At 54.2% G+C, this 17,612-nt stretch overlaps 1 protein-coding gene across 1 annotated transcript; it reads right to left on the bottom strand.

Moving 5' to 3' along the window:
- Positions 1–3,375: 3,375 nt before the first annotated feature.
- On the bottom strand, positions 3,376–16,607 carry mideasb (mitotic deacetylase associated SANT domain protein b). The gene is given in 14 exon segments (XM_055505505.1): positions 3,376–3,761; positions 4,396–4,520; positions 4,522–4,596; positions 5,377–5,493; positions 5,873–6,016; positions 6,200–6,288; positions 6,823–6,898; positions 8,652–8,755; positions 9,060–9,202; positions 10,660–10,726; positions 10,828–11,170; positions 11,558–11,827; positions 13,006–14,715; positions 16,256–16,607. Coding segments are annotated over 13 exon segments (3,297 nt in total). The 5' UTR covers positions 14,512–14,715; positions 16,256–16,607; the 3' UTR covers positions 3,376–3,523.
- Between the last annotated feature and the right edge of the window lie 1,005 nt (positions 16,608–17,612).

The following is a 17,612-nucleotide window of genomic DNA, read 5'->3' as shown; positions in this document are numbered from 1 at the left end:
ATGAAGATAACGTGTGTTTGGTAATGACGATCCCCACGTCGACTTCAGCAGAACCTGGCCTCGTCCGCGGAGCCTCCGGGGCCTTTGGAGCGGTGATGAACAACCTGTGGTTTCTCCACCGCTGCGTGATGGATGCTCTGCAGTGCCAGCCCGAGCCTCGGTATCACAAAGGCCCCGAGGAGAGCTCTCAGATGACACTCAGACGGGCTTTTGTGCAGTTTTTCCCGATTCAGCGTTTGTTCGACCGGTCTAATTGTTGCCAGCTGCACGATCTTCAGATAAAACTCCGCTCCCGCACTCAGGATCCACTTTCTTCTCCTGCTCCGCTCTTATTCCTCCTATTTGTCATCTTCCTCCTCCTCCTCCTCCTCCTCCTCCTCCTCCTCCTCCCACGGGTCGGAACAGCCAAAAAGAGTAGACGAGGACACATCTGAGCCGCATGCTGTTCTTGTTTGCCTTTCCCAGACTGCCCTGCTGCTCGGCCCGGTGCTGGTGGGAGTTGTCTGTTCCCCTCACAATCTAACGTGCTACAGTTACCGCTCCACCGACCTACACTCCCACTGTCACATACAGTACGCCAAAGCTTTACATTAGACTACAATATGCCTCATAATTCATTATTAACAGTGGGCACGTGGGATTATATCTCATACACCTCCCTCAGGTGTGGGCTTAAAGACACGGACCTGCATAATCATTAATAATTAACATGAGCTCACACCTAAGAAAAGCATAGTAGAATAAACAGGTGTGATGATGAAATGAAAAATGACACCATGTAGTGTTTAAAATAAACAGGACTGATTCTAAACATGCTGATTCGGCATTCATGGGGCGCTGGTCTTAGAACACCCTCATCTGTTGGGCAGCAGCATGCACATCTGCAGCAATGCCGCCCCCTGGTGCAGCCTCAACACCTCCCCTACTGCGTTTGAGCCAAAGAACTGACACCCAGCCGGCGGAATGTTTTAAAACTTTAATATACAGTGCTTCATAAATCATTACTAAAAACACGGGTGGTAAAAATCAAATCCAAACAAATAAGTTACACTGTAGTAAAAAGCACTTGAGATTCCTTTCCGTTTTTCATCATTAGTGTGAACCCCATATGAAAATAGCATAGAAAGTATGCAAACATAGAATTTCATTCATAGATTTTTTTTTCTAATCTTAACTAAATAAACCTTTTGTCCCTTAAAATTCCCCTTACTGACTGGATAAAACCAGGAAAGTTTACAGCTGTGTGTTTGGGTCATTGCCTCAAATTCATCAAGAACTCAGTTTCTGAAAAGCTTTGTGACGACAGCCTCCCTCTGTGAGAGCCTCAAGACAAGCCCGGATAAAAAGGAAATATAAATTAACATAAATTAACATGTGAACAGTCTGCAAAACCTTCATCCACTGACTGGTGTACGCTTAAACATTTGACCTCAAAGCAAGCACGCACACGGACACACACACTCACACACACACTAACAGTCCGTGCATAGACCCAGGTTTAACTTGTGAAGTAACTGGTAATTGGAGCTGTTTCTCCCCACCACCGTTTGTCCTTTAAAGGAAAAATAACCCTCTAACCCATTTGTTGCCACAGCAACAGAAGCTGGCTCCGGGCCGAAGGGCTAAACATAGAGATATGTAGAGATAGAAGGATCAAAACATGCTTGTTTCCACAGCCCAAGTCAGCGCCTCTGCCAGCAACAAGGTAAACAGCGAACACGCCGCGTGGAGTCGGACGGGAGCGATTCCTATCCTGGCTCCATCATTACTGCGCTTGCATTAGAATGTGCTGTGTGTGCACAGACTCCTGTCAGTGACCAATGAACAGTTATCAATGCAGCTGCAGAGTTTTGAACGTTATGCTAAAGATCGAAGAATCGATGCGGGTAATCTTTCAGTCCAGTCGTCTTCCAATTTAAAGGCATCAGTGGTTTAGGTGTGTAAATGTGTTAGATAACAGCTGAGTACGGAGTAAAGGAGCACTCCGCTTTTCTTTATGCCTGACGACAGAAAGCTCTGATCAGTGTGTGTTGTTCAATAAAACCAAAACCATGTGGACATCTTCAGGATTTGGAGGCTCAATATGCAAAGAAAATGTAAAACTTGGCCCAAAGGTTCTGCCTTCTCCATCACTGAACCCAATGCGAAACAACAGGGTCGACGCTCACGTCCAAGTCCAACGGACAAAGAAACAGTCTGTGATATTAGTCAAGTCCCAAAAAAATGCCTCAGGAGCGCCACCACCATTACTGTCAAGAGGAAAAGGAAACTCAAGGTAACGAGCGCGCGGTAAACACTGGTATCAGCCTCGGCGTGCGCCGGGTCGGCGAGTCCTGGAGCAGGTTGTGCTGGGCCGTCTGCGGCTCTCTGTGGCAAGGACCCCCCCGGCGGCGGCCGCGGGGCTCGACGCGGAGGCTTCCGACGGAGGCAGCGGGGAGACGCTCGAGCAACTGAGTCAACTTGTTCTATTGCACATACATGTCTGCCTTTTTCTTCTTTGCTGGCTTCCCAAAAAAAAATCACAGTTATAAACAGGCAGCAAGTAGCAAGATCGTTTTTTTGCTTAAATAATAAAAATAATAATAATAATAATAATAATAATAATAACAATAATAATAATAATAATAAACACAGCTATGGACAAGTACGAGAGAAAAAAGCGCTGAACAAAACTGCAGCCAAAACCAGGATGTGATAATATGAATAATACTAATAATCATCAACGAGAATATTCACAAAACAACAATAACCATATATCGCTACACAGGCAGAAAAAGTAACGCTCACCTGTATATATATATTTATATCAAAAAACAACAACAGTGTAAAATTGATTGTCAATTGAAGATAAAAAGCATCAAAACATCCAAGGCATCGACAGTGAGGAGCAAAGGGGGAACTATAAAAAGTGACGAGGGCTGAAGTGGAGGGGGGGGGGGTCAAAGAACTGAAGCCCACATGAACAACGCTCACAGACACAAGGAGCCCACGTGGTGCGCGTCATGCGCCATTCGCTCATGCGGGAGCAGGACCTTCAGTATGTTTGAGTGTCTGCCTCGCCGCGCTCCCCCTGTGTTCACGTCATCCGACGCTGGGGGGGGGTTGTACGTGGCTCGACGGGCGCGGAGGGAGCGGGATGAGAGTCAAAGTGCTGAGGAAAGGCCGCGGCCGGGACGCGGAGCGGAGCGGGACAGTGCCGGGAGCAGCGGCATGGCTTTGATTTGAGCGAGCCCTGTGGCTGAGAGGTAAGTCAGGAGGAGTAAAGGGGGCGCTGGCGGGTTCTGGAGAGCGGACGCACAGATTGTTACACACTCTCACCCCGCCCACACACACACTCACACTCACACACACACACACACACACACATAGAGTAAGTTTGTCGTCCCTGATGTACCGAGCAACGGAAGTCTTCCTGTTCCACAGACTGCACAGACGTTCACTTCACAGCAGGGGTTCTTCTTCTCCCTTTTTCCTTCACGTCTCCTCCTCCGACCCCCGAGACCTCCGTCGTCCCGCTCCGCCCTCACTGCCAGTCCTCGTCCTCGTCGTCCTCCTCGTCCGACGAGTCGTCGTTGGTGCTGTCCCCGCCTCCCGGCCGCGTCCCGTTCTGCTGCCGGGCGGCCAGCAGGGCCGCAGCCTCGGCCGCGGCCCTCGCCGCCGCCTGCTCCTCCGCCTCCTTCTGGCGCAGCGCCGCCGCTTTCTTCTCCTGCTCGGCGTGGCTCTTCATGTGGGCGCTGCGGCTCTTCACCTTGTAGAAGATCCTGCAGGTCGGGAGACAGAGGAGGTCAGGGGGAGCTTATGCTGCACGTGGCCGCATCGTGGAGCTGTGCACGTGAATGTGCACGTGAGTGTGTAGTGGTGGATTCGCTTGTTTCTACGGAGCACGCTTAAAGTGTGTGTATGCCGCTGACTCGAGCTGCATTGAAGTGAGGTGCGATGTGTCCGTATCAAACTGTGCTTCAGTTGCTAGGACACAGTTGGCAATAACAGGCCTGCTGTTGCCAGAGGACGAGCTGTTATTTAATCAAAGCTTGACAGACTATTTGATTCCCTCCAGCAGACGCTACAAGACACTTGCCTCTATTTACCAATAGATATTCCAAGTGGGCATTATCAGTGGCAATATTTCCTGCGGCAGTACCAGTATTTTACAGTGGGGTGACGTCAGTGCCAGCGAAGCCTCCTCTGAACATACTCAAAGAAGGAAATAAAAATAAATACATTGTAAATAAAACGACTTTCCATAGTCTGTTTTCCTTATGTCATGTTATATCTGATTGCTTGTGCTGCTTCCAGAGATGTATATTATGCGGTGGTGTTGTCAGGTAAAATCTGCCATTCTAAAAACCTGGAACTAAATTAGCAGCGACCGACGGGACGTCTGCGACCACTGACCTGCCACATTTCTTGCAGGGGAACTCTCCCTCTGGAGCCGCGGGGCCTTTGCCGCCCGTCGAGGGACTCGCCCGCCGCGCGGCGCTGTCGTGTCGCGGCTTGGAGCCGGCGGGGGGGGGGGGGGGGCGGGTGGATGACCCCGGGCGGCGGCTGGTCCCTCCTCAGGTCCTCCTGACTTTTCATGATTAGGACGGTCCCGGGCTGCACAGACAGAGAGCGCTGGGGGTCATGTAAAAGCTTCACGGTCAAAAAGAGCGAGACGGGGAGCAAATAACGAGCGAAGTGAGTTCAACCTGCCGACACGGCCTTTTTCTGCACCTTTTCCAGCAACTTCTGTGAACTAAACTGTGAAAAGCAACGAACACACGGAGAATAGTTTCTTTGCAGAGTCATTGTTCGCTGGCAGACATAATGAGGTTATGAAATCCAGACTGGTTGGCATCAGCTATGTGGCCAGCGACCAGCAGGGGGCAGCAAATCCACCTCCCCCTCCGGCAGGACCGGTCCCCAGTTCAAGGGGCCCGGGGACCAGTTTGACAGCGGTTTGTGACTGGGAGCAGCTGAAGGTGTGTTCCAGCGCGGCGCCGTTGAGGGACTGGGAGAGACGGGTGGTTTCAGCGAGCCGCAGGCGTTTGTTTCAGTGCATGAGTGTGGTTAGGCAACAACGTGATGTATGTTTTACAGGTTTTCAGTGGATTTTCCCCGGGGCATAACCAAAGTCTCACCTTTAGCACCTCACAGCATTTATTAACGATTTTAACCTTGCCTTCTCAGACTTTCAAGGCTTAAAAAAAACCCTCTGTGTTTCATGAACACAACACAAGAGATGATTACAGCTACAGCTGCTGGAAAACAGGCGGGACGACTTGTGCTGTATTCAGGTCAGTGCAGTAGCTCAGCACAGCCGTCATGAGAAAAACCTCCCATGTCAGCACTTGACCAGAGCGGATCTCCGACCTGTTTGATGACTTTCGCACTCACGTTGTCAGAATGTAGCGCGTGTGTGGCCCTGGTCGGGCCGACATCCTGTTTCCTGTCAGCTGAGCCTTCCCACTTCCTGCTGTCCTCGTCCCGCTGCGGCTCCAGCCTGTGAGAGCCCTGCAGGCACAAGGACGTACCGGTGGTGAGACACAGGCGCGTTCAAACGCCAATGCGCGACTCACGCTTTTTCATGTATTGACTCGCGCGGGGGGAAGGAGGCGACGTGACTGCAGTCATAGGACGCGTCGCCGGTGCTTTTGCAGCAGCCTAGAAAAATAAGTGCATCGCTGCAATGAAACCGGAACCTTTCACGCAGCAGCGGGGGGTTTTTTTCTGAATCGACACGCGGCAGTTTCACATCTACTGTAAATAAAAAAAACGTGACTTCATGAGGTTGGTAAGATTGTATCTCCCTGCTTTCAGAGTCACATTCAGCAGTGGTAGCAGTCCATTAGTCCCGGCTCATCGCGCCTACTGGGCAGCGGCTCCGGTTTACCTTGTGGTCCAGCTCCTCCTCCGTGCTCCTGCTCTCCGGTGGCTCCGCCTCTCCGTAGAGCAGCACGCCGTTACGGCCCACCTTCACGTGCTTCTTGTACGTGTAGTAGAACTCAACACACTGCGCCACCGTCTTGGTGGTCACCTGTTAAACACATACATGATTACTGTTCCACTGGGCTTTTGATCCCATCACACTCCTAAATGTCACACACAGGCTATTTATTTGTATCCGACTGCTATAAAATCAGCAATAGGCCTTTATTCCACTGACTTCCTGCATCATGGAGCTCTGTCGCCTCAGGTGAAAAGGCGCCTCGTTACCTACCTGTTTCTGCACCATGAAGAAGTCCTTCTTGTACGCGGCGATGCCTTTGTTGAACTGGCGTCTCTCAGCTGCCGTCCAGCTGTCTGATCCTGGCGGAGGGAGGCGAGGACGATGTGGATGTGTGTTAAAGAGCCATTTAAAACGCACAACAAGTATCTGCTTTCACACGCCGTTCGGGGTGTGTGTGGAGACACTGATGAGACCCCACACCACCCACCGCCGCCACCCGCACCCCCACACATTCACTCCAGTCACTTGATAAACAATGGCTCCCCTGTCTTCTGCTTGGGATTAGCCACATGCTGTAACCCCCTCCTCTGCCTATTCCCCGGCCTCCCTCATCACGCTGACCCTGACAATCCTCCACAACAGCCCCCCCGCCCCCTCCGGCTATCACAGCTGCTGTTGCTTACAGGACGGGGAGGGGTTTAGCGAGTCAATTAGGGTTTATTGGTAATAAAAAATGAAATTAGAAGCATTTGTTTTGGACTTCTTTGGGCACCAGATGATTCCAGACAAAACCATGTTTGTACAAAATCTGTTACTAAGTATATTAGAACAGACTCAATAGCAGCAACTTGGATGCTGGAAAATGTAATGGCTGATATTTTACACAAACATACCTGAGTAGTGGTAGTTGGAAAGTTGATGGGACTTGGGGAAAATGGGATTCTTCAGCATCAGCATCGACAGCGCGGCCTGAAAAACAGCAGGCAAAGCACAGTGAGGCGACTGTTACAAGCCGGACCAGCGCGCCAGGTCCTGGTCGCACTTTGTTTGTGCGAACACAAACAATGAATCCGGTTCTTGGGAGGAACCACGGACTCGGGTGCACCTTCAACGCCTGCTCTCATTGTCGCGACAGGGATTAAACGCGAGCTCTCTGAGCGGCGCTGGTCCGACTGTGCTGCCGCGCTGCTGGGAGTGGGCGCTCTGACAGTCCCACGCCCCCGCGCGGCCGCCCACTCGCGGTTTCCTTGACGACGCTGGGTCGAGAATCCGTCGCTAGGGCCTGAAATCCGCACACCGGCACAATACCACAAAAGCGCTGCACGGGCGAGTCGACTCCGGGCTGCGCTCCGGCGCGCGGGATTAGGGAGAAGCTGTTTGTGTCGCTGCGAGGACGACGTGAAAACACGTGTTTTCTATGAGAGGAAACGGTTCTAGCTTTTAAGCCAAAATATGAAACAGCTGTGTTTCTTGTGTTATTTAAACCTTGACCTGACGTCAGAGGACAGTTGCAGTCCTTCAGACTGCGAGTTGCAGCCTTTACTGCTATAAATGAAGGCTGCCTTTTTGCTTTTATCCCAGCATGCATCTGGAGGAGCTTCATTCTCCCAAACAATGACTATTTCCTGTTGCTGATATTTCAATGGAGGCAATGTGACCTGCAAAGAGCCACTTCAGATTTTGCCTCCCAGAACTGATCGGATCAGGCAATTTGGCCTCGTTACAACTACCAGCAAAGTGCAATGCTGCTTTTTTCCCCATTTAATCTCTCAAGAAGCCCAGCAGGGTTTATTATGATAGGATCTTCTTTGAGGGTGCCTGAACATATTACGCGGCGGCCGAAGATGTATTCCAGTTGGGTTCGGACATCCGAGGCCCGGGGACGAGCTCTGATGTAATTAGTGCTCTGACACACACAGGACGTGACACTGCTGCCGCATGGGTGGAGACGCGCGTCACTGTCCGGCTCCTTGGTGACACAACTACGGCTGGTGAAAAAACTGTCAACACAGCGTTTTCCTGGACTTCCTCATTGGACAGCAATAGTGAAACTGACTTTTTGTCTGGAGTGGTGCTTTCAGGAACCATTCAGAAATGTATGCAAGCGTGCATGTAAAAAAAAAAAAAAAGTGACAAACATGAGATGACGAAAGGCAGCAAGGCCTTTTTATTGGGAAAATGGAGCTGGAGATTCTTTAACGTGAGTCCACTGTGAGACCAATGAGAATCTTCACAGCCAACTCAATAATCAATGAATCTACTAATTGTTTCAGCGCCACGGTTTCCCGTCTCTCTTACTTTCTCTTCATTAGCATGCGCCTCTCTGCTGCTCTACACTGTGGCATCGCTGCTTTTGGCATCGACCGAGATCAGTTTCTTGATCTCAGTCGCCTCAGGCCGCGATAGAGTTTCAGTACAGAGCAAATAGAAAATCGTATGACTGCACAGATCAGTCACTTCCGTTCCGAAATGACTGAGCGAACACGTGAAGGGATGCAATTGCTAGATCAGTGTATATGTAAGAAGCTCCACCTTATCCTACTCTACCTCCTGATGTGAGGTGTCATCAGTCAAATAATGCCGGCGTTCTAGTAGAGGAACTGGCTGGTGTGGTTTAGAAGAACAATTCAAAACGGTGCATGACACAGCTCCCAGTCATGTTTCTGCTCATGGTGGAAATCCCTGCTCAGCCGGTGAATAAGGATTGTTCTGACACACTCACCATTATGTCCCCTTTGCATTCGTACAGACAATGGTGGGCCAGCTCCTGGTTGGTGCCCCCTCCACGCAGAACACTGGAGCAGGCCAGGTGCATGAGGTTCGCCACTGAAAGATACAGATACAGACAGTGATGGCTCGGTGGACCACCTGCGGCCGCTTTTGATTTTAGTTTCAGATTTTTGTCATGTTACAGTCTGTGATACTTCTGAATGCGTCTGAATGTGTAAAACTAACATCCTCAAATTGCAACAGTTCGATCATAAGTTGCGATACTTCTGTGTATTGAAATGGAGAAACTTGAGCCGAACTCTGTGAAAACAAAAAATCAGCTCAGCTTCTACTTTTTACGCAACTTAGGCCGAAAAAAAAAACAAAAAACAGAACTACTACATTGGATTCCTTTGTTTACCTTTTTCCTGGAAGTCAGTCTTTTCCTCCAGCTCATTGAGCGGAACCCAAACCAGCTCTGCACGATGTTCATCCAGTTCAACGGCCGAGAGCTGCCGTAGTTCTGGCACCTCAGCTTGGTACCGCGACCCGATATTTATCCGTCTGGGAAGAAAACATCGCATATTTCACATTGATATCGATTATTAAAATTAATCACTGCTCCCAAAATGGTTCTGTTGCTGTGAGCCTTTGAGTTTGCTAATCAAGCCATCGCAGATAAATTTTAGATTTGTGGAACCAAATGCACTGAACTGAAATTAATCAGTCCACATTATGGAGAGGAACCAAGAGGACAAGCAGGAAGAAAGTATCACTATGAACCCGATTCACGTCACAGAGCTGGAGCAGCGGAATTTACGCTTCCTCCCTCTCTGGCACTTCCCCTTCGCTCCACGTTCTCTGGCAGCCTGCCCCCAGAGAAGGTGGGTCGCTACAGCTCGAACTGAGGCGCCGGGCGTGTTTACGCTGCATCCAGCTGATTTACGAGCAGCCTCGCTGGCTCGACCCTGACTCGCTCCTCAGCAGCTGACGCAGGTCCGGCAGCGCTTTGCACAATACGGCCCGATACCGGCTCACCACTGTCAACATGCGCAGCAAACACAGCGCCAGACGTCCGAGTCCTTACGTCTCCGCTTGGTCCGTGGATGGGTTTTTATTGAGCCCGATCTAGTGGAAACGGTGCCGGGCACTTTTCCCAATGTCACCGAGCCGCAGGTCGAAATTGGCGATAAAAGTGCGTCACAGTTTCCTCACACCTCAAGCGGTGGCGGGTCTCCGGTTACAGGCCCAAGCTACGCAAACAAAGGGTTTCCTTCTACAGCAGCTTCACATTAAAAGCAGCTACAGAGAACGTTCCATCCATTAACCTGACGATAAAACAAGGCAACTGTAATTCATGCTTAGCAGCATCAAAGTAACTCTTTGCAGACAAGCAAATGAAGGGGCGTTCACGGCACGGCGCTGCTGGAGACGCCAGGTCCGCTTCTTTTTTGAAACAATGACTTGTTTTGGTTGCGCTGTAAACCGATAGGCCCGTTTCTCTTCTGCTCTACCAGGGTTCGCTGCGCTATTAAACGGCACTTGCTGTTACCACGGCAACTGCACGTGTCCTCAAATCAACCAGGACCAGGAGATCTTTTTAGCAACAATAAAAGCCAGACTTAGTGGAATAATTAACTCCAGATACTTTGCAACACAAGCTTATCCGGAGCCACTGATGCTTTATGATGATGGCAGCTTTCAAATGCACTCATACTGTGACATAGACCAGCGTGCGTGGTCAGAGCCGAGGCTAAGGCTCGTGCTAACGCTAGCTTTGCATGACAGGGCAAAAGACCCCAGTGGGACGGATGAGTGTGGAATTTCAAGTCAAGTGTGTTCCTCTTTGACGCTGGCCGTGATTCAGTCCAGTGTGGTGGTTTGAGCGGCTGATTGCACAACTACTACTGCTCCAGCTGTGACGCAAGCTTTGGATTACCCGTTCAAGTTTTGGGTTTCTATGAAAAATACCCCCCCCCCATTATGGAAGAGGGTGATTGTGAAACGTGGTGAATACTCACGGTTCAAGGCTGACTGGAGTGGCTTCGCTCATAGCAGACAGAACTGGGGGTGTGATGTCACAGCTGTCTGTAAAGGGGGGGGGGGGGGGGGCAGCGAAACCAGCTCCACTCAGTATCACACATTAGCAAACGTCACAGTTTAGCTCCCACACCCTTTTGTTCACTCACTGGAACGCAGCAGGCTGCGTGTGGCCGTCTTGGGCGTGGCAGGAGGAGGAAGACCCTGGCTGCTCGCCGCCGCCGCCGCCGACAGGAAGGTGGAGAAGTAGAGGCCCGAGCCCTCGCGGACGGGGCTGAGGATGGGGGGAGGCGTGTAGGGGGGGATGGCGAGGGGGTTGTCGGGGAGACGCACGGGGGAGCGCAGGTGGCTCTGGTAGGGCGTGATGCTGGAGTAGACGGGCGGAGCGATGAACACGCCGGGTTTGGGTGGAGGGATGAAAAGAGGCTCGGGTCGAGGGCGCCGCTTGGACTTCTTGCCGTCGTCATCTTTCTCCCCCTCGGCAGCGCCGTTCTGAAGAATAAAAAAAACAAACAAAAAAAAAAGTGTCTGTGAGGATAATGTGATGTAGGGGACGAACGTCAAAGCATCCCAGCCCTCAACTGTCGGGAACATTACGTACAGTATGGCAAAGTTAAACCCTGGTAATCTCCCTGATCTGGGACACGGCAGCCAGTCCACCAGGTCTCCCCCCAAATGGAAGAGGGAAAGGGTGAAAAGTGTGGAGCACTGGGATGGGGGTTGGGGAGATGTGGAGCGTGTTGGGGGAAGGGAGCATGTTGGCAGGGCAATGTGGCATAAATGCAGGGATTTAGGGGCTGGTACGTTGACAGGAAGCGGAACAACTGGCGGCCTCTATTATAAGCTTCATTAAACTGTATGACTCGAGCGTGTGCCCACCTGATCCGAGCTCTCCGACACCGAGTTCCTGAGCGAGCGTCGGCGCGTGACGATGACCGAAGGCTTGTGGTCGGCGCGGCCGGCGTCCGGGGGCGGCCAGCCGAACGTCGCCGCGGCCGCGCCGCCGGCCGCGTCCCGCTCGGGGGACGGGTGCTCCTGGCGCCGCACGGGGACCGACACGGGGATGACGAGCGGGAGGAGGCTGTCGTCGCGCGGGCGCTTGGCGCTCGGGTCCTCCGGCTCGGACGGGCTCCACGGCCGGTGGGGCTCCTGGGGAACGAGGCACAGAGGGTGATGCAGGGGCGAAGGCGTGAAAAGGGCCCCCGAGGCAGAGACAGATACAAAACCAATAGAATGAGCAACAGGGTGTTTAACAATGTGTGGACACTAGAATGACAATAGCTGGTCCTGAATCTGAGCCGGTTCTCTGACATCTAACAACGTGGACAGACAGTAATACCCGTCATCAAATCAGTCCATGTAGTTCTGCAGGATCCAAACCCAGGGCGTGACCGGCTGTAAAAGCTTCTCCAAATTCAAATAAAGGCGTTTTGCATTGACGCTCTCACTTTCTTCTTGTTCTACCGGCGCCTCAGTGACGGAGCCTTCCACAAATGCATTGCTCACATTCTCTCTCTCTCTCTCTGAGAAACCATGAGTGGGCAGCGTCGGCCCGCGTGCTCCTGAGCAGCGATCGGCCGTGGAGCGGCTTCAAACCTGCAGTCTGCTGCACGCCGGCCCTCGTCGCTCCACCACCACCACCGCCGCCGGAGCCAGATTCTGCTGAGCGCTGCAGCCCCCCCCCCCGCACCCCTCACTGTCTCCTCCACACGAGGGGGAGGGCCGGCCGGGAGCCCCTGTCCTCTGACGGGATGGGGGAGGTGGTGGCGTGTAACCGAGCTCGGCCCGTGCGCCGGGGCGGCCGCGGGGCCTACGCGGAGCGCGGCCGTGCCGGACTTTTGCCAACAGCACTTGTTGCACAATCAGGACATCAGCAAACAAACACGCACGAGTACACGACGTCGCCTGTACAGTTCGAGAGCGTGAGGAACATTTCCTGACGGCTCTTCGGACTGTATTATCCAATAAAAGAGCGGCTGAGCTCGGCGCTGCACACTTCGCTGGGCGCTGATTACGCTCAGCGTTTCGTCCAGCAACGCGTTAATCACCAACTCCGGCTTTGGCCGCGTTTTCTCTGGCGGTTGTGCGTTAGTGTGGATCGGCGCGCGCGTTGGAGCTGCAGTTCTACCGCGGGATAACGCCAGGGAGGTAGAGTCCCAAAACGCTCACAATCACTTCCAGCTTCCAGCAATGAGTTTAAGATAGAAAGCGCGAGGCAATAATCAGAACTGAGAACATTATGTGCTCTTCTGTTTCGTTTTTTTCCCCCACGGCTCGTTCTGTTTGAAGGGAAACAGCCGAGAAAAAGAGCGAAGGAGCGCGTTTACCTTGACGCCGTGCGGCGGCAGGGACTCCATCTCCGAGGCCTTCTGGGCGAGCGTCTCCAGGTTGACCTCCTGGGAAACCCTGCGCTTCCTGCGCGTGCTCTGGATGACGCCTGTCGGCGCTGCCTGGACGTCGCGGCCCCCGTTCTGGGAGCCCTGCGGCCCCGGGGCCGCCGGGTTCGAAGGGGCCGAGAGGAAGGGGTTGTCGGACGGCTCGCCGCCTTCCTTGGAGAAACGGCGCGACCGGCGGAGCTGGGTCTGGGTCTGGGTCTGGTTCTGGAGCTGTGTCTGGAGCTGCGTCTGGGGCTGGGGCTGGGGCTGGCACGGCGGCTCGGGGCGGAGGGGGGGCTGCAGGGGGTCTGACGGCTGATGGGGCTCGGGCGTGACGTCCTGGATGATGGGCTCCTGGATCTTGGGGGGAGCCGGGGCCGAGGGCTCCTGGGAGTGGACCACCACAGGCTGTGGATGTGGGTGAGGCGGGGCGTTCTGTGCACCTGGGTAAAAGTCAAGCACATGGGGGTTTTGTTGTTGTAACTGCTGATGTTGCATGTGCTGAATTTGGAGCTGCTGCTTTATCTTTTGTTGCTGCTGCTCGTGCTGTATTTGTTGCTGCTGCAGCTGTTGCTGCAGGATCTGCTGCTGCTGCTGCTGGATTTGCTGCTGGATCATGTGCTGCTGCTGCTGCTGCTGCTGCATTTGCTCCTGCTTCTGCAGCTGCTGCAGCTGATGGGGGGGCTTGGGCTGCGCCGCGTAGCTCGGCGGGTTGGGCAGGGTGGTCCGGTTGCCCTGGAAGGCCTGGTAGTAGGCCGGCAGATGCTGCCTGGGCTGCCCGAAGGCCAGCTGGAAGGGCTGCAGCACCGAGCTGCCCCCCGCGTGGGACGCAGCGTGCTGCTGGGCGTTCAGCGCTCCGGGCTTCAGCGTGTCCTGAAACACCTGCTGCTGCGGACGCTCCCACTCGTGGCCCCGGGCCTTGGCGGCGTCCCTGTAGGCCTCCTGGTTGGCCGCCGGAGCCTGCTTGTTGGCCGGCTGCTGGTGCGGCTGCAGGCCCGACGGCTCGTGCGCCGACTTTCCGAACGCATTCTGGGTCCTCATGTCTGTCATGTTGACGCCGCCGATGTAATTGGGAAAGTTCTGTCCCCAGTTGGTCATGGCGGTCCAGGAGGCCGCCCTCTGCTGCTGGGACAGCGACGGCTGCTGCTGACTGGGCTCCTGGTGGGCCCACTTCATGGGGACGGTCTGCTGGTAATGACCCCGGCTTTGGTCGCCCTTGTCCGGGCTGAAGATCACGGAGTTGAGGTACATGTGCGGACCCTCCGGGTTCGAGGTCACGGTGCTCGCGGCCTCGCTCTGGGCGGGGTCCGAGGCGGCGCCGCCCGGGGCGTAGTAGGAGCCCTCGGGGTGCTGGGGAGCCTCCTTCATTGTCCCACTCGGGTCGGTGAAAAAGGTGATGCGCTTGCCGGTTCTCTTGGCGTGGGCTTTCTGCTGGGCCGGCGCGCTCATGACGGGCATGAAGAAGCCGAGCCGGGGGAATGTGTGCGACCAGGCGAGCCGCGGTCCGACAACCAAACTGTGCACGCGATGACGCCGAGCTGTGCCACTACATTGGAACTAGGGACCGGGTCGACCACGGCGATGTCTTCCCCTCAGACGCCCTCAGAGATCTCCAGCCTGAGCAGATCTGAAGGTAGTTTGTCCTCCTTCGTGGGCAACACCCTGCGAGAGAAAATGGAAGAGGTGTCAGGCGTGGAGCCACCAAAGGGGCCCCAGTGGGGGGTCTCATTATCATCCCCACCTCAGCCCTGTGAAAAAACACTGTTTGCACTCCCAACAATAGGCCTCCACTGAAAGGTACGGGCCAGTGAGAACAGGGAAGGGGAGGGACGGGCCTCAACTGTCATTATTCACCGAGCTCACATGACACAGAGAGAAGGTCTCGCACGGAGCCGAGCGCGACTGCAGCCGCAACAAAGCAGCGGTGAACACGCGCTCCTGCGCCCGCGTGACTCACGGTCGCGCAGGTGGCGCCTCGTGAACCGTGGCCGAACGGTCAGAACGGAAGGGCGACTGAACGTGAGCGCGCGTGAGTCACGGCGAGGCGAGCCGATCCGTTCGGGGGGGGAAATCAAATGTCACCGTGGCCTCGCGAGGCATTACGGTTAGCAAACGGACGCACGCGGACGGATCTGATGAACGCCCGTTCTTGTACTGCAGCGCATAAATACTATAGAATGCCAAATAGCGTTGCATAAACACGCTCTCCAGCACAGACTTGGCACGTGTCATTTCTTACAGCCCAGGAGACGTCTGGCAATTACCGTCCTCCACTCCAGTGCGCTCGCGGAGCGTGCGCGCTCGTCTTAAAATAGACGGCCGCAGCTGTTCAGATCCTGCACCGGCTGGAGGGCACCACTGGCCGACGAACCTGAACGACCGGGCTATGTGGCGCACAGGCTGCGCGCGCGCGGCGAAACGTCCGCTAAAAAACTAAAGCGCACCCAAACACGCTTTGCCCCGCGCGGAGTGCGACGCTAACCGCCTGCTCGCACCGAGCGGGCAATCCGCGTGCGTCAAACGGGCGCACGCCGCGCGGGGCGACGGGTCATCGTGACGCATCACAGGCGGAACCTCACACGAGCCCGACGGACAAACGAACGCGTTAAACTGGCTTACGGCGAATGTCAGGCAACATTAGCCGCCCGGATCCATCGCAATTTCCTAATTTGATTGAATTAGCCTGTGTGGCAGCACGCGCACACCAGCGGACAACTGCGGCCTGCGCGCTGCAAGACGCTCCAGATAGAATACTAGAGCAGGAGAAACACGCTGGCTCCTTTTCACTGGACCAACCCCGGTCCACTCTGTGGTCAGACCGCTCAGCGCCATTTACGAGAAACCTTTTGTTGCACAAAAAGGATTATCCAGTCATTAATACCGTGCCCCGCTGCAACGAACCGAGCCAACAATGCAGTGTGGCTGCGCAGCTAACAACACGCACAATGGGTCGATTCAACTTATCAAGTTGAGCTAAAACGAGCACGTCTATCGTTCTGTGCACTCTCCCTGCAGCGGATCGGCTCGGACCCGCCGTCCGGCCGCGAGCCCCGCACGCACGAACGCACGCGCGCGCCCGCCCGCCCCGTCTCCGCGAGGTAAACAAAACTTTGTCAGTGAAGCTGCGGCCACAATAGCGCGCACTGTGGCTCCCGACAGCGCCACAGCCTCCCAGCCCCCCTCGGCCCGTCCCGATACTTACTGTGTTTGTCATGAAAGCTGCTACGAAACGGCAGCTCAGCGCGCGAGGATCGCGCACTCGCGGCTCCGCGCGGCCAGCAGGCCCGCACGACCCAGACCCGCGGTGATGACTGCATACATCCTCAAGGTTGACTCGCGCAACACTGACCGCCGACCCCACTCCCGGGCACCTTTCCCCCCCCTTTCTTCCACCCCCCGCTACAAAGTCAAGAGGAAACGAAGGGGAGGGGGGGGGGGTCTGAGAGGCCGCGTAAACAGAGCCCTTCCCGGTTGGAGGCGCGGCGCTAAGCTGCAGGATCGCGCTCGCAACGCCGCCGCCGTCCGTTGCACGCTGCTGCGCTAGGATTGCACGCGGAAAACTCACGTTGGCAAAGCGGCCTTTTCGCTGTGCATCGAGTCGCGCTCGTACGTCTCTGCTCGTCTTGTGATTCCGCCGCCGCCGCCGCCACCCCCTCCCCTCGCTCTCCTCCTCCCTCTCCTTCCAAAGCGCTGGCCACACCCACTTCCATGCCCATATCAGGCCTTCCTGTGACACGCAACGCGCTGTAATTTACGGAGCAAGATCCCTCTCAGTCCATGCGGGAAATTCCAACACACACAGGGGAGAACCGCGGGGATGGAGAGGAGAGAAGAGGAAGGGCGCACCCGGAGGCACGTTCACTTTCTCCTCACTTTTTTTTTCTTGTGGGGAAAATTATGTTTGAATGAACGTGACACAGAGGAAGGTCTTGTTCATGGAAGCTGCAGAAAACCCGCCGGGGGAGTGGGAAGATCATGTTTGTATTAAGGCTGCTGATGACGACATTGTGTATGAATTCAAGTTGACCCGATAATCCCTCAGAACAATCATAGGAAACTACACCTTTAATCGCACAAGAAGCTCACTTGTGCGATAAAGTGAGCTTCTTGTGCGATAAAGTGCCTGCTGCCGACAATCTCCATGGGCCTTATCTCGTCCAAACAGTTTTATACTTAAAGACGCATGCAGATGAGTTCATGATTTCAGGATGAAATCATACCTGGTAAATGTTTAACCAGCCCCAGTGTCGCAAGGCGCTCAGTGCCCATGATGTCACGTCAAACAAATACAAAGATACTGGCCCTGATCAGAAAACCACCTCTATAGAACTGTCCTGACACCATTATGTTGTTATGGTGGAGACATGTACTGTAGCGTCTGATGTGGCCCAGGCTGCAGCGGGCAGCCTGTTTGTCATTGTTCCTTAAAATAACGTGTAAAGCCTGAAAACATTCAGTCGACAACAAGTCGAGTCAGACTGACATTTCTACCTCTGATTACGCCGTCACTGCACTGGGAACTGTGTTACGCACCCCTTTAGCTGAGTTTGGGACAATAA

Source organism: Betta splendens, chromosome 22 (assembly GCF_900634795.4).
Source record: "Betta splendens chromosome 22, fBetSpl5.4, whole genome shotgun sequence".
Lineage (NCBI taxonomy): Eukaryota > Metazoa > Chordata > Actinopteri > Anabantiformes > Osphronemidae > Betta > Betta splendens.
Note: the sequence above shows the minus strand (reverse complement) of the source record. Positions and strands in the feature narration are given on the sequence as shown.